Source organism: Ostrea edulis, chromosome 3, assembly GCF_947568905.1.
Source record: "Ostrea edulis chromosome 3, xbOstEdul1.1, whole genome shotgun sequence".
In the NCBI taxonomy this organism is placed as follows: domain Eukaryota; kingdom Metazoa; phylum Mollusca; class Bivalvia; order Ostreida; family Ostreidae; genus Ostrea; species Ostrea edulis.
In genome coordinates, this window is record NC_079166.1 from 5,330,942 (window position 1) to 5,346,125 (window position 15,184).

The following is a 15,184-nucleotide window of genomic DNA, read 5'->3' on the forward strand; positions in this document are numbered from 1 at the left end:
TACCTGCTATGTGAACCCATGTCAATCAGTAGAAATTAAGCTTCAGATTGGATGCTAGACATTGATGGACATTTGGTTACTAGTCTTTGCGTATACCTTATCTATGTAAAACTTATACGGTACCAATTTTGATGCACCAGATGCGCATTTCGACAAATAATGTCTCTTCAGTGATGCTCAACCGAAATGTTTGAAATCCGAGATAACTATGGAGTTTTAGAGCTAAATATAGCCAAAAACAGCGTGCCAAAAAAAGTGAAGCCAAATTCGTCCAAGGATAAGAGCTATGCATGAGGAAGATAATCCTTAATTTGGCGATCGAGGCGTCCGTGCAATCATTTGATGCTTACTGCGTAAACCTGCTCGATAGGGAAACGGTTTTTTTTTCATGTAGAGATAGCCAAACAATAATAGTAGTAAATTGTTCATACACTTACACAAACTATATTATAATATAGTAGGTTATGCTTAGGAATTGGTATGATTGATAATAATTATCATGGATTGCTGAATACATTTTACACGGGCATCAATTTTATGCTACACATATTAATTATATACATCGTACATTAATGAAATCTTATTTACAATCAGTTGAAAATTCATAAGCGTAATTTTCCCATCGACACATGGCACAATGTTCAACTACTCTGAAGAAAAATTCGCCGCCATAAGGGCTCTTTTTTGCATATAATGGTTGGAAATTGGGATCCAGAGGAAGAACAGATTCTTCTTCTAGACCAGTTATTGAAGAAACTGTCGGAAAATACGAATGTCCTGTTTTTGTATGCCATACGTTATGGAAGAGTCACACAAACTTTGGTAGGCATGCAGAAAATTCTGGTGTGCGGTCCAGGAAAATTAATTTAAACAGAAGTAAACTTTCTAAGCTGTTTATATATATATATATATATATATATATATATATATATATATATATATATTATGTAGAGAGCAGTTGTAAAAGAAATTTTTTACAATATGTCTACCCTTGTTGGAAGTGTATTTGTTGATCATCAAATCATTTCAAAACTTGTCACTTTCGATTTCAATTCATTAGAGGAGTGAAATGAACTTAAATCAACATCCGCTTATCAAAATTATTTTTTAGGTATACATTTCCTGCAATCATGTGTTTCCTTCTGAAACTTCACTTTCATTTTACTTTAAGTGAAACATTCTAAAATTATTGTATCTTCAATACTTTATTGATGGGATTTGGAAGATTTGTACTTGGTATCTTCCATTCTTAATGTAGTTTACGCAATCAAAATCAGTGTGTACATTTTATCGAAAAACAGGAGACCGCGAGATAAAACATATGACTCACGGCTGGTGTTACCATTCAGCAGAGATTGCGGAATCCTCCAAGGAACTGTTCTGGTATTTATATGTAGTTTGTTTATTTTTATATAGAACTGATATTTAACAAAACATGTTACAGCTGGAGTGTGAGAAGAGATGTTCTCATCTGGTGGAGATCGGAGATAAGGAAGAATCAGATTTCCTTGCCTCCACATTTCTATTAAACAGTAAGTGAACTGTAATGCATAGCTCGGATTCTGTCTATTGTTAGAGAACTGTAATTTATAGCTCGGATGTTGTCTGTTTTAGCGAGCTGTAGTTGATAACTCGGATTCTATTTTTGATTCATTTATTACCTCTATCAAATCTTTATCTTACGTTGAATCAATTATATCTCAGAGTGAGTAACAATTTGGGGAGGCAGATATTTGTAGTAAATGAACTTTAATTTGAAGAACGTTTTGCATCGCAATTAGGGACTTTGAGTGGATCTCGCGTATACATGGTAATACGAACACATCTACTTAAACCAATGTACACTGTTGATTCAAACTGAAACCAAACCTCTACTAACATATTGTTTGAGCCCTTAAATATAGCAAAAACTCTTAATCTAATACACTTTCCTGGAACATTGTATATATGAGTAAGATTTGATCGTCAACAGAGCATATTCATGTTGCAATATTCCATTATCACCTGCATATGTTGTTTATATTTCTCGACTGATTCGATATGCAAGAGCTTTTTCTGCGTATGGTCAGTTTTTTTAAATCGAAGGAGGCTATTGCAAAAACAAGTTAGCGGTGCGGGGGTATTAAGAGTCTCCTTTAAAGTCAACATTTCGCAAATTTTATGGTTGTTATAATAATCCAGTGTGTCAATACAACCCATCATAAGGTCAAATATTGTCTGGCATGTTTCATACCGATTGTTGGACCATTTAATGACGGTAGATGTTATACTCCCCAAGGCACCTGATCTAGAGCTATTATATCTGCTTTTTTTCTATATTTGGTGTTCTCTGTATGATTGAGATAGGAAATAGACCACTGTTCGCTTTCGTCATCCTTTTCATTCTCTGTTAATGGCAAGTTAATTCAACTGACTTGGAACGTCTAATTTGTTATTTTGGGAAATATGATATCAGTTTAATTTATTACCATATAAATATAACGTTCGAGTATTAGTAAACACGGGTATACACTCCACCCCTTTACCAATTGAAGGCCATTATCGTTTATATCTATTTTAGACACTTGTCCTTCATACGTTTATCACGTTTGTACAGCCTGGACAGGAGGAAATGATCATGATATTGAAGATCAATATCGATGGAGCTACTCCAACGTGACCATAACCTTCACCGCTTGGAACACTGGTGAACCGAGTGTAGGTTATCCTGCACAAGCAGAGGAGAAAGACTGTATCGACCTACTTAGAAATGGCAAGTGGAATGATCGACCTTGCTCTTACCTTAATTCATTTATTTGTGAAATGCCCTATGGACTGTAGAATTATACTCTAATTCTCCAGAAACACTTTACTATGAAACGGTTATGGACAAACTCGATGTTTCTCAATGATATATGATTTTTTGTGATACTTCACGCACAATTTACTTGCATTTTATCTCGTCAATACAAGAATGAAATATATTACAGTGTATATTTTAAGGTTAGCATATGTTGCAAGTTCCTCCTGATTGCAAGTACAAATGTAAAGTTAGGTCTTATGTATCATAGTAAGTTACATAACTGTAGCAAAGAAGTAGAGAAAAATCCTTACAACTACCCAGTATCAAAACCGGGACCTTTACATATCTAACCACTGGGCTATCCAGTTTGACATTATATAAATAGTGTATGTAGTCTAGGGTAACATTGAAAAATTTCACCCGGAGAAAACCATTGTCAACCTGTTGACCTTACTCGCAATTCTTTTCGTTTTGTACATATTTAAAATTATATAAATAGTGCATGTAGTCTAGGATGACATTAACAATTTTCACCCCAAGAAAACCATTGTTTCAATGACAATGATTTTTCGAGCGATGAAATTTGTCAATGTTACCCTCAACTACATGAAATATCTGTTTTATTATAATGAATGATATTTAAACAATAAAGCAGAAAGACTTACGTCTGTTGACATTTGATCAATCTCTGTCATGCTTATCGAACAAAAGTTCAAACGACCTCGTATAATAATCTACTTACGGCGAAACGTACGCGCATAAATTTGACGCATGTGATAATTTTTATGATATCACCTTTTGTCAAGTACTGTTATCTGTTGCTAGATACCATCAAACTAAAAAATGTGCGTTCTCTTCTCAGAAGGTAACAATTTCATTTTTTTCAAATGTTTCTCGACCAATCAGATTTAGCTATATCGACCATGTTTTCTCTATTGACAATGATAACTTTCATTCATATGTCGAGTCGATATATCCCTGTGAACTCGAAATAAAAGACCCACAAAGTCGTCCATTTCTGCTTCAAACTTTAATATTTTATTGAAAGTAGACATTAATGCCAAACGGACAACTCAACTGTATAACACACGGGATGGTTAAAGCTTATCTGTCGTCAACTTCCCATATTTATGTAGCAATATTCCATTATCACCTGTATATGGTGTTTATATCTCTCAAATGACTCCATATGCACAAATTTGTTCCTGCGTATGGTCAGTTTATGAATCGAGGCAAGCTACCGATAAACACGTCTATGATACAGGGGTTTCAATAGTCTCGATTGAAGTCAGCATTTTGCACATTCTATGGTCGTTATCAACATCTAGTTCGTCACGACAGCCTATCATTAGGTCAAATGCTGTCTGAAGTGTTTCAGACCGATTGTTATGCCATTCTTGACACACTAATTTTCGTTACGAATAACTCCGTCTAACTGATCAGGATATGGGGCTCACGGTGGGTATGACGGGTCGACAGGGGAGGTTTACTCCTCCTAGGCACCTGATCTCACCTCTGGTATACCCAGGAGTCCGTCTTTTACCCAACTATCTATTTTGTATTGCTTATAGGATTCATATATATGTCAATCGAGTATTTTACATGAAAGTATAGTAAAGATAGTATGGTCATTTTACTACAATATAAAATTAAACCTATTAGGGAAATCATAGAAGAACTCTTCATATTAAGGAGTTGAAAAATAGTTATAGAGAAAATATCAGAAACGTCGCGTATTTCTTTGATATTTGTTCGTTTTCCTCCCTGAAGATTCGAACCAGTGACTGAAGCTTAGTGGATATCTCATTGAAAACTCGAAGCAGTCACTGGACTTCGTAGATATATTGATTATTTCGTAGTTTGAATGTGACAATGTGATATTCAAGAATAAGCAATGGCGCGTCTTCGCCAACATCTAGGTATTCACGATACCTTAAATTTCGAAGTTCAGCGTCAAGTGAGGCGTTGTCACGATGACAATTTTTTTTAAACTGCCATCACCGCCTGTTTTAGAAGTTTAAAGAGCTAGGTACGTTAAGGAGCAAAATCGGCCTTGTCTACAAATTTGATCAAATTAAATACATAAGATATCCACAATATTGTCAGAACAAACTCATTTCTCCTTATATCTTATATCTTGTAAGCGTTAGTTAAACATAGCGTTGTTGTTCACAACAATATGCAAATAGCGTCATGACGTCGACGTTTATGAACAACGTCTTAGAAAGTAAAATAGAAGGAAGCGTAAAACAATCCAAATAAACCTGTATTCTTGATGGTCAATTTCCCTACATAGCACAGGCAGAATTCCGGACCAGTGCACAGTGGTTGATGGTTTTAGACCTAGGTCCTGGGCGGGGTTTAAAGCAAATAAAAATAGTTACGTGGTAATAGGAAGCTTATATTTCTTAATTCTGAAATACAATGCCAAAGAATTGGTTTTACCGGTCCTATAGTTTCCTGAGCTCATTTCTATAGTAGACCATTGAATAATGTATCATTACTTGTCATGTCAATAAATGTTCTTATTAAATCAGACTGGATATGTGATGAATATGTACTTGTTTCAGCTGGCAAAGCTTGTCACAACATTGTCATTGTTTGTGTGATTCATTACTTTAACTGTACGCAGCTATGTTAAGGCTTCCCGGAGTTTGAAATGCGTTCAAAACATACATTGGATTGCGAGGTCGGTTTTTGGTTTTCATTTGTAATTTATATACTTAAGTACAGACAATTTATATAGAAGATTCTTTCGGCTATATATTACCATATCTGTTATGATATCACATGACTTCGTTGATCACGTGACGGTCATTTATAATTGTTTGAAGTGTTTCACATAAATCGCTTCAGCGCAGCTCATTTAACAATCATTTTAAACTTTTTGTTTGATAAATGAACTCACCGTATCCTTGTGTACCCGAAATGTGCTTGGTTAAAATGGCAGAATAACTTGCGTACAAAATACACGTATTTCATGAAGAGTTCAACTTACGGACACACTTACCAACACATTTGATGGTAATCTGTATTCAAACAAAGCCATCAAACATTTAACCAAGCAAAATTCGGATAAAGAACAAACTCCTCTTACGATTTCCGTAATAGATCTCAAATGAATCCTCATAAATTACCTGTGCTAGACTCTTTTATAAACACATAGTAAAATTATACCTCTTATCAGTGGTATAAAACAGAGTACAATTCAAAATTATATTTTTAGAAAGCAGCGAAAACACGCTGAATTTCAAACAAACTATTTAAAAATATTCGGACATACAAGATATTAAAATACAATTCAGACACGTGAATTTTGCTATAGTGTTCTGACATCTTATAGGCAGTTTGAAATAAGGTCTAAAGTTTTTGACACTCTCCCCGTCATAACAGCTCAAGTTTGCAGTGACTTGACGTCATTTTCCATTATGACGTCATTTATTGGTAATTCAGAGAAGTAAAGGCATAAAGTGCACTGTGATATTATATAAGGGATTCCTTAACTTACCCGTGTATTTTAGAACTTGGCTGTAATTCCTCATCTGATAATCCAACTTCTACTCAACAGGCTCTAATTTTTTTTCTTGAAAACATAAATTCTTTCCAAATCACGTTCAGTTTTATTAACTCCTAATATCCTACTCTATGGAACAAACTACCTTTTTCAAGTCTTCACAGAACCCTTAGACACTAGTGATGAAGAACATCAAATTTGTGTGAGGATGCAACACCCACCTCTGGCGAGGAAGAACACCGAATCTATCTGAAGCTACACTACCCTCTTCCCCTGGCCTTGAAGGACACCAAATCTGTCTGAGGATGAATTACCTCATCCCCTGGCGATAGAACATTAAATCTCTGAGGATACCTGACCCGCTCCCCTGGCAATAGAACATCAACTCTGTCTGAGGATGCAACACCCGCTCCCCTGGCAATAGAACATCAACTCTGGTTGAGGATGAATCACCTGCTCACCCTGACGATAAAACACCAATTCTATTTGAAGATACATTATCAGTTCCCCTTGTCTATAGAACATCATATCTGTCTAAAAATGCAACAACCGTTTCCCCATGGCAATTAATAACATTAAATCAGTATGAGGATACATAACCCGCTCCCCATGTCGATAGAACATCAACTCTATCTGAGGACAACACCCGCTCCCCCTGGTGGTGAAGAACACTGTTGTTTATTTAAAACTCAAATTTTCGATGCAACCCACCTCTTTATCAAGATACATATATTACGTAAACAAATAGCACACACCACGAAAAAACGACAAGTATCAATAATCTTCATTGTTAACAAAAATGATACACTGTTGTACTGAATGAGAAAATGGTTTCGTTGTAAGCGTGTCTACTGACGATGGTAGAAAGTTTGTACAATGGTCGGGTCGGGATGAAAATAGATTTTATTTCTTCAAAATTATAGAAATCAAAGGAAAAAAATGTTCAATCGTGTTCTTGTGGCATTCATATTATTTTTTCGTTGTCGACACTGTTTACCATATCCGAAATCAACAATGGTACGGACTACCAAATATTGTTTTGAGCTTAATCACCCTAAATCATTATGTTCCCATCATTTTATTTCACAATCACATTGTTTTGGAAGTTTTTTCCCCCTAAATTTGTCTGATTTTTATAATTTTGAAAAATAATTCTATTGATTTACATATTAAAGATATGATGATATACAAGTACTCTGAAGTTGAAGTAGAAAATATGCTAGAGTTCCTCATTGACAATATCTTCGTGGTCTTTGGTGATCAGGTCTTCCAACAGTCTGTTGGGATTCCCATGGGCACGAATTGTGCTTCTTTGTTAGCTGACCTGTTTTTATATTCATATGAAGCAGAATTTATTCAAAAACTTCTACGTGAGAAGAAAAAATCTCTCGCTGTGAACTTCAATTCGACTTTTAGATATATCGATGACGTTTTGTCTATTAACAATGATAGCTTTCACTCATATGTCGATTTGATATATCCCTGTGAGCTCGAAATAAAGGACACCACAGAGTCGTCCACTTCTGCTTCATACTTAGATATTTTATTAAAAGTAGTAGATATTAACGGCAAACTGACAACTCAACTGTATGACAAACGGGATGATTTCAGTTTCTCCATCCTCAACTTCCCACATTTATGTGGCAATACTCCATTATCACCTGCATATGGTGTTTATATATCTCAACTGATTCGATATGCAAGAGCTTCTTCTGGGTATAGTCAGTTTTTAAATCGAGGTAAGCTACTGACAAACAAGTTGATGGTACAGAGATTTCAACAGTCTCGATTGAAGTCAGCATTTCACAAATTCTATGGTCGTTATACCGATCTAGTTCATCAATACAACATCGCCTTGGGTCAAATGCTGTCTGACGTGTTTCATACCGATTGTTAAGCCGTTCTTGGCACACTGATTTGACTGCAGATAACTCCGTTTACCTGATCAGGATATAGGGCTCACGGTGGGTGTGACCGGTCAACAGGGGATGCTTACTCCTCCAAGGCACCTGATCCCACCTCTGGTGTGTCCAGAGGTCCGTGTTTGCCCAACTATTTATTTTGTATTGCTTGTAGGAGTTATGAGATTGATCACTGTTCGTTATCTTCACCTTGCATACAATAAGTATATATGCCAAAAAGGCCAAAAAATATACAATTTTGATAAAAACATGATTTTCAAAAAAAGTATTTCACCGTATATGACAAAAAGACTCTGGGGGATTTGAATTCGAGATCTGAGATTCACCAGCCTAATGCTTTAAACACCGAACTACGATGATAGACAAAGAAATCGATCGATACAAATAAGTTCACCAAGCTTTAAAATCACCATCTTGTGACGTAATGTCATACAGAGTATCAGCTTTAATGTAGTGAGCTACCTTAAATGCTGTCTGACGTGTTTCATACCAATTCTTAGAGTATATTGAGTTTAACTACAGTTAGTGAATGAACTTTTAACGTTTTCCATGATTTTATATCTAGTAATGTCAATGATATATAATTTGCAATTCTGCATGCTCTCAAAATTGTATTTCTGTGCCCTAATCTTTTTCATAATTACAGAGGACTTGATTTTTAGTGACGTTATTTATACAACAAAGAGAACAGTATTGTTGAAATTGGAATGCGCTTCTGATTCCTTTTCTTTTTTAGGGTGTTTTTGAGATCCACCCATTATTTTTCTTCGAAAGACTTTTTATCCATTGAAAGACCGAGGACCGAAATTTAATTTTACGAATGTCTTAAATAAAAAATATATGGAGTGAAAAACTTTTTGAAGGTTTAGAAATAGAAGAATGCTCTTCACATTATTCCATTGACAATATCAAAAGATATCTTACCTTTGATGTATGCCATTTGATGAAAGGTGAAAATAACGAACAGTGATCAATATCAATACTCCTATAAGCAATACAAAACAGAGAATTGCGCAAACACGGACCCCTGGACACACCAGGGGTGGGATCAGGTATCTAGGAGGAGTAAGCATTCCCGGTTGACCGGATCCATCCGTCGTAAGTTCTATAATATAGTATCTTGATGAGGTAAACGGAGTTATCCTTAGTCAAAATCGGTCTGCCAAGAATGGTCTAACAATCGGTATGATACACGTCAGACAGCATTTGACCCACTGATACGCTATATTGGGAAACTAGATTGTTATAACGACCATAGAATTTGTGGAATACTGACTTTAAAGGAGACTTTCGAAACCTCTGCACCATTAACTTGTTTGCGAGTAGCCTACCTCGATTTAAAAACTGACCATACGCAGAACAAGCTCTTACCTATCAAAACAGTTGAAAAATATAAACCCCATATGTAGGTGATAATGTAATATTGCTACATAAATATGGGAACTTAATGTTTATATTAATATTTCTTTTTTCTCTTTTTGCTGATGAAGCAACTGTTTGTGATGTCAACAATGCTAGTCTTTAGTTTTTTATGAGGAATGGTGGTGTAAAGTGTTTAAAAATTATACGTTTTGATCTTGTTCATTTGAGAAAGGGTTTTGATTTCAAATTTCTAAACGTTCTTTATATTTTTTCCGAATGTATATTTAATTTGCACCACTCCTGGCATATGTTGTGGCAGAATAAGTTTGAAGTTTCTCCTATGATAATAAAAAGATCAATATTTTGCTGAAATAGAGATTAAAGAATAAAGACAGGTACATTGTCTGCGTAATTTCTGTTATCACGTCCGTGGTATCATGAGACTGCCAAGGCAGGAAACTCTGGTTAATTGTTAATGGTAAAGAGACATTTTGTCATTTAAGTTCCGTCCCTGTTCAACAGTAATAATACTTCAAATGAAGTCATGCATAGTTTTATTGGAATCCATTAACAATTCAGAGGTTCTACACAAACGTTCTGAGGATGCTGTCTGACGTGTTTCATGCCGATTGTTAGACCGTTCTGAGGATCCATAAGAAATTTTATAACATACTTAATGTCGAAATTTGAACAATATGACGTTTGATGAATGTGAATTTTAAGTGCGACCAATTGATCGTTTGGAACATCCAGGGACAATGAATAATTTACTACTTCGAAACAATTAACCACCTTTCAGAACGACTTGAAATGCTTTGAATCGCAATTTATTTCTTCATCTTAAGATTAAAACATAGTAAATCAATACAACTGTCTAATAATTATAACATAAACAAATGTATGCCTAATTTTAGTTCTAAGTTGATAAAGTAGGTCACGGTAAATGTACCAGTTCAGCTAAAATGCAAACCGAATTTGTATTCCTCCGGGAAAAAACTTGTGACTAAATTTCAGAGCAATTATCCATAATAAACAAAATTCGGGGAAAATGTTTGACCTATATTTAGCGTGTTGTCCATTCAAAAGGGAAATAATCACAGAAATCCAAAAATAGAGTTGGGGTCATTTAAAAAGTTTCTGAAGAACCACTGAGCCAGAAAAGGTTGATACATTAAAACTTCCTGGTATATTGCAGATTTGAGACCATTAAAATCATGACCCCGGGGAAGGGTGGGACCACAATGCAGGATGAAACTTTTGCATGGGAAATATATATAAAAATTCTTTAACAAATTTTCTCAAGAATCACTGGGCCAGCAAAGTTTACATTTTATGAAAGCTTCCTGATATAGTAAAAATTCAAATGTAAGGTAGGAGGGGGCCACAACGGGGCATCGAAGTGTACATGCATGTAGGAGTATATAGGGTAATTCTTTAAAATCTTTTCGAACCAACACGGCCAGAGAAGTGAAAATTATCTTACTTTAAAAAAACCTCTAATGTTCTACGTTTAGGAACCACGGCAGGTGTGACCGATCAAAATGGGATGCTTAGACTGACACCTGATTCCCCTCTGGTATATCCAGGGGACGTGTTTGACCAATCATTTGATAACTTCACCGTTCATATGATAAGTGCATATCATAGCGAAATATATAGTAAAACATGTTTTATATACTGGTTTAAGGTGGGTTTTTTAGATTGAGCATTACTCAACGTATTATGTACAATGAAGCTAAAGTCTAATTTAGGAGGCGTGGTTTATTCTGACTGCAAGATGCCTGTACAATCATAGTGCTTATCAATAACATATTTAAAGGGGAAGGCAGCCCAAAATATTTTTAACATGATGAATGATAGGATTAATCATGCAAGGTGAAGATAACGAACAGTGATCATATAATAAAACATTGAAATCCCTGCTATCTATAGATGCTGCTATGATGTGGTTTCTTTTGAATTATAAACCACAAAAGTCAATAATTTTGCCGTGACACCGTCTGTTCCGGTTTTGATGAGATTTTAAGATCATCAAAGATGTACATGTGGTAGATTTTAGGAATAAATAGGTTAATGCCTTCCTGTCAAGCAATTAATTACACTAATGCAAGGGGGGGGGGGGTAAGTGAGCTTTTTTCAATAAAATTACTGACCCAATCAAGTCATTTGAAAAGAAAACAAATATATAAACTGTGGATCCATCATTTGTGTAATGACAAATTGAGGTTCGAGACAATTGCATTTATGAAGAAACATGTACCGTCTGTCAAGTCTGCGACTCGACTGAACGTCTTCTTTTCTTAATTTCTTCTTGCGAAAGAACGGGCTCAAATCTCTACAGCTCCAAACTGAAGTGTTCGCGACTTGTCATGTTTACAGTGTTGCTGATGAAATAAACAGCAACCGACAGTGTGGTGTCATAAATTAAACTTCAATGGCCGATTTTTATTTAGCGGTGGGTAATTTAAAATATATGACAGATTAATATTGATTTAGTCGTTAAGCAAGGATCTTTATTGTTAAAAACTGGCATTTACAACATCAATAAGTAATACTTTATTCAATAAAGCAACATTGTGGTTAGGGTTGCCTTTCCTTTTAATTGATTTTCAGATAAGTACTATACATTTCTGAATCTATTTGTATCGAAGCTGACTTGGGTCCATGAGATGAATTGTTAACGCTGAATGCAAGACTTTCTATACAGTCAATTGATGTCACTTCGATATCACTGTGTATCCCTCATTTAAAACAATCTTTGAATATAAATTGCTGCTGGATGTTGATGACCTGGTTGTATATTTTGATTTTTTATTAGATGGATCATTCGTTGGAGTGGTGGTATATTATGCTTTGCCTTTCTTTGCCTGTGACTTGTGAGTACAATCATGTACTCTTCTCCCAGTCTAACAGTAATGAAGGACTGAATTCATCACAAACACTCCTCTCCCCGGGAAGTTTCAGCCTCCCTCAGTGTGCAGCTTTGTGTACAGAGCAGCCGTGTTGCCTAGGGTATCTTTACAATAGGGACAGCAGGCAATGCATTCTACAACTGAGAATGTCTCCAAGAGGAGACCACTCGAGTTCGACAGTATTCCTCCCAGATGACCACGGACTACGACGTTTTCGAAAAGGTAATACACACGGAATATTTCAAACTTAAACGTTTTATAACTATTCAATTTTATTTTAAATTTATTACGTGAGGAAAAAGTACAGAATCATTACTCAAATTACAAGATCAATTGATAATCAAAGATCTATGGAGCTTATTTATATAAAGTTCAGATTAAAATGTGAATTAAATTTTAATCTACTGCTAAATCATCTAAACATTTAAGAATTGTACAAAGGTAATGTTTGGTGAGAATCGGTCATATGAACAGCGGTTAGAGTGTTCACGAACCTGTTCCCGAGAAAATATGTTTGAAGACGAGACAGCCAATTCTTTTGTGAACTAATTCAATTTAACACCGACGTTTAACATCCTGACAGTATAATTGGATGGGGTTTGCTCGTGGCTAACAATCTACAGTTTGGCCTTGCGTCGTCATTTAGTAGCGCTTTTTTCGTAAATAAAAAAAATATCGGGTCCCTATGATATATGTCTATAACAATGACCCGTGTATAACTTGTATATTCCATGCAAATTCGAAGGGTTTTCGTCACAATTGAACAACAATGGTGGAATCAGCAATCCAGGTATTTGAAGATAACAGAAGTGAAAAGCGTGAAATATAATGGGTTGGTGCAAGATACTCATGATCTTTGACTATATCTTATATCGTGCCGACCCATTGACTATTCTAACACTTTTTGCAAAAATTCAAAGACGTCTGTTAATTTCAAATACAAAGACTAGCTAACCGTGGTTTATTCTATTGTGGCAAAAATCCTCGGAATTTGCATGGAATAAACTTGTTATACATAGATCATTGTATTATCCAGACAATCCAGATGAAAATGTTTAATGAAAATCTGAATGATTAATTGATTGATTGAATATTGTTTTACGTCCCGATCGAGAATATTTCACTCATATGGGGACGTCACCACTGCCGGTGAAGGGCTGCAAAATTCAGGTCCACGCTCGGCGCTTATGGCCATTGAGCAGAGAGGGATCTTTATCGTGCCACATCTGCTATGACACGGAGCCTCGTTTTTTGCGGTCTCATCCGAAGGACCGCCCCATTTAGTCGCCTCTTACGACAAGCAAGAGGGTACTTAGGACCTATTCTAACCCGGATCGCCACGTATAGCGGATATACATTATTCCAAAGCGGTGTTACATAGCGGGAGATGTAGATAGATAGATATATTGTAGATATAGATATACAGACATATAATAAGATGTATAGTTAGTTTAATAGATAGATAGATAGATATATAGATAGATATATAGATATATATGTCTATATTGAAGAGCAGAAGAACTGGTGAGTCTTCGCTCAGTGCAAAGGCAATTAACTTTACCTGACAAAGATCTTTTAGTCAGGTTAAAACGATTTGGAATTTTGAGATACAGAAGTAAACGTTCTGGTCGCCCTAGATACCGTAAAGACAAGGGTAAAAAAGGTGTAAACTTAGCAATCTTCCGTATCCAAACATATGTAATACATTGAACAATGTTAAAGAGAAGGTACGCGCAATTACGCTCAATTGCCGATCTTTGGTGAATAAGGACGTTATCATCGGTCAGTTGTTAAGAGAGGAAAAGGTGGACTTTGCACTTTGTACTGAAACATTATATTCCGATGAGAAGTAGCATTTATCTGAAACATGTGATTTAAATCAAAACGGTTACAAAATCAGCGTAGCAAATCGACAAATCAGAATCGGTGGCGGTATCGTAATAACATGTCGAACTGGTGTGAATATGCGCAAGATGAAATTTGGTGTGAATCGTTGTTTTGAATATGGTATATGGAAACTAATTTTCAAGAACATAACATTAAACATAGTCGGAATTTATAGACCCCCATCCATGTCGACGCCGGCGCAATTTGTAATATAATTCTATCTGTTCATGGAGGAAATTATACCAAACTACTCAAATTTATTGATTCTGGGTGATTTTAATCTGTATATACATGAAGAAATCGCTGTAATTTCAGATTTTAAGGTTTCACTTTTCGCAATCGGTTTAGAGCACCCTTGACCTGGTCATCACGGAAGTAATCAGTGGTATAGAAATACGATCTTGTCAACCGGGTATATTTATCTCAGATCATTGTGTTGTCAAAATCATTACAAAAGTTAAAAAGGAAAGCATAAAAAATAAAACGATTTCTCGGAGAATTTTTAAAGATATCGACACGTCAGCGTTTGGGCAACATTTAAATGAAATCTCGATCGAATGTGAAGATGTGAATTGATTTGTAGAGCATTTTGAAATGATATTTGGTTCAATCTTAGATAAGCACGCTCCTACATGTATAAACGAAAAAAACAAATATCACCTGAGAACCTAAACCGTGGTTCACCGAAAATATACTCCATCTGAAACACGTTTCTCGCAAAGCAGAGGGGGTCTGGAGAAAATACAAACAACCTAATCAGTACGAAGCAATGAAAACAGTGCGGAACACATACAATTATGAACTT

At 35.5% G+C, this 15,184-nt stretch overlaps 2 protein-coding genes across 3 annotated transcripts in view; both read left to right on the plus strand.

The window, feature by feature from the left end:
- The first annotated feature begins 693 nt into the window (after window positions 1–693).
- Window positions 694–2,820, plus strand: LOC130052859 (collectin-12-like). Its single transcript, XM_056158990.1, has 3 exons — window positions 694–822; window positions 1,445–1,532; window positions 2,597–2,820. The coding sequence occupies exons 1-3, from the start codon at window positions 694–696 to the stop codon at window positions 2,818–2,820; spliced, it is 441 nt and encodes a 146-aa protein (XP_056014965.1).
- The window catches only part of LOC130053142 (collectin-12-like), a 36,610-nt gene continuing 22,757 nt past the window's right edge, over window positions 1,332–15,184 (plus strand). Inside the window, exons 1-2 of one of the 2 annotated variants that reach the window (XM_056159804.1) lie at window positions 1,332–1,532; window positions 12,399–12,714. In XM_056159804.1, the coding sequence (XP_056015779.1) occupies window positions 12,399–12,714 (316 nt within the window). In that variant the 5' untranslated portion in view covers window positions 1,332–1,532. The remainder of the gene's footprint in view (window positions 1,533–12,398; window positions 12,715–15,184) is intronic. The other variant, XM_056159803.1, reaches the window with a different exon arrangement.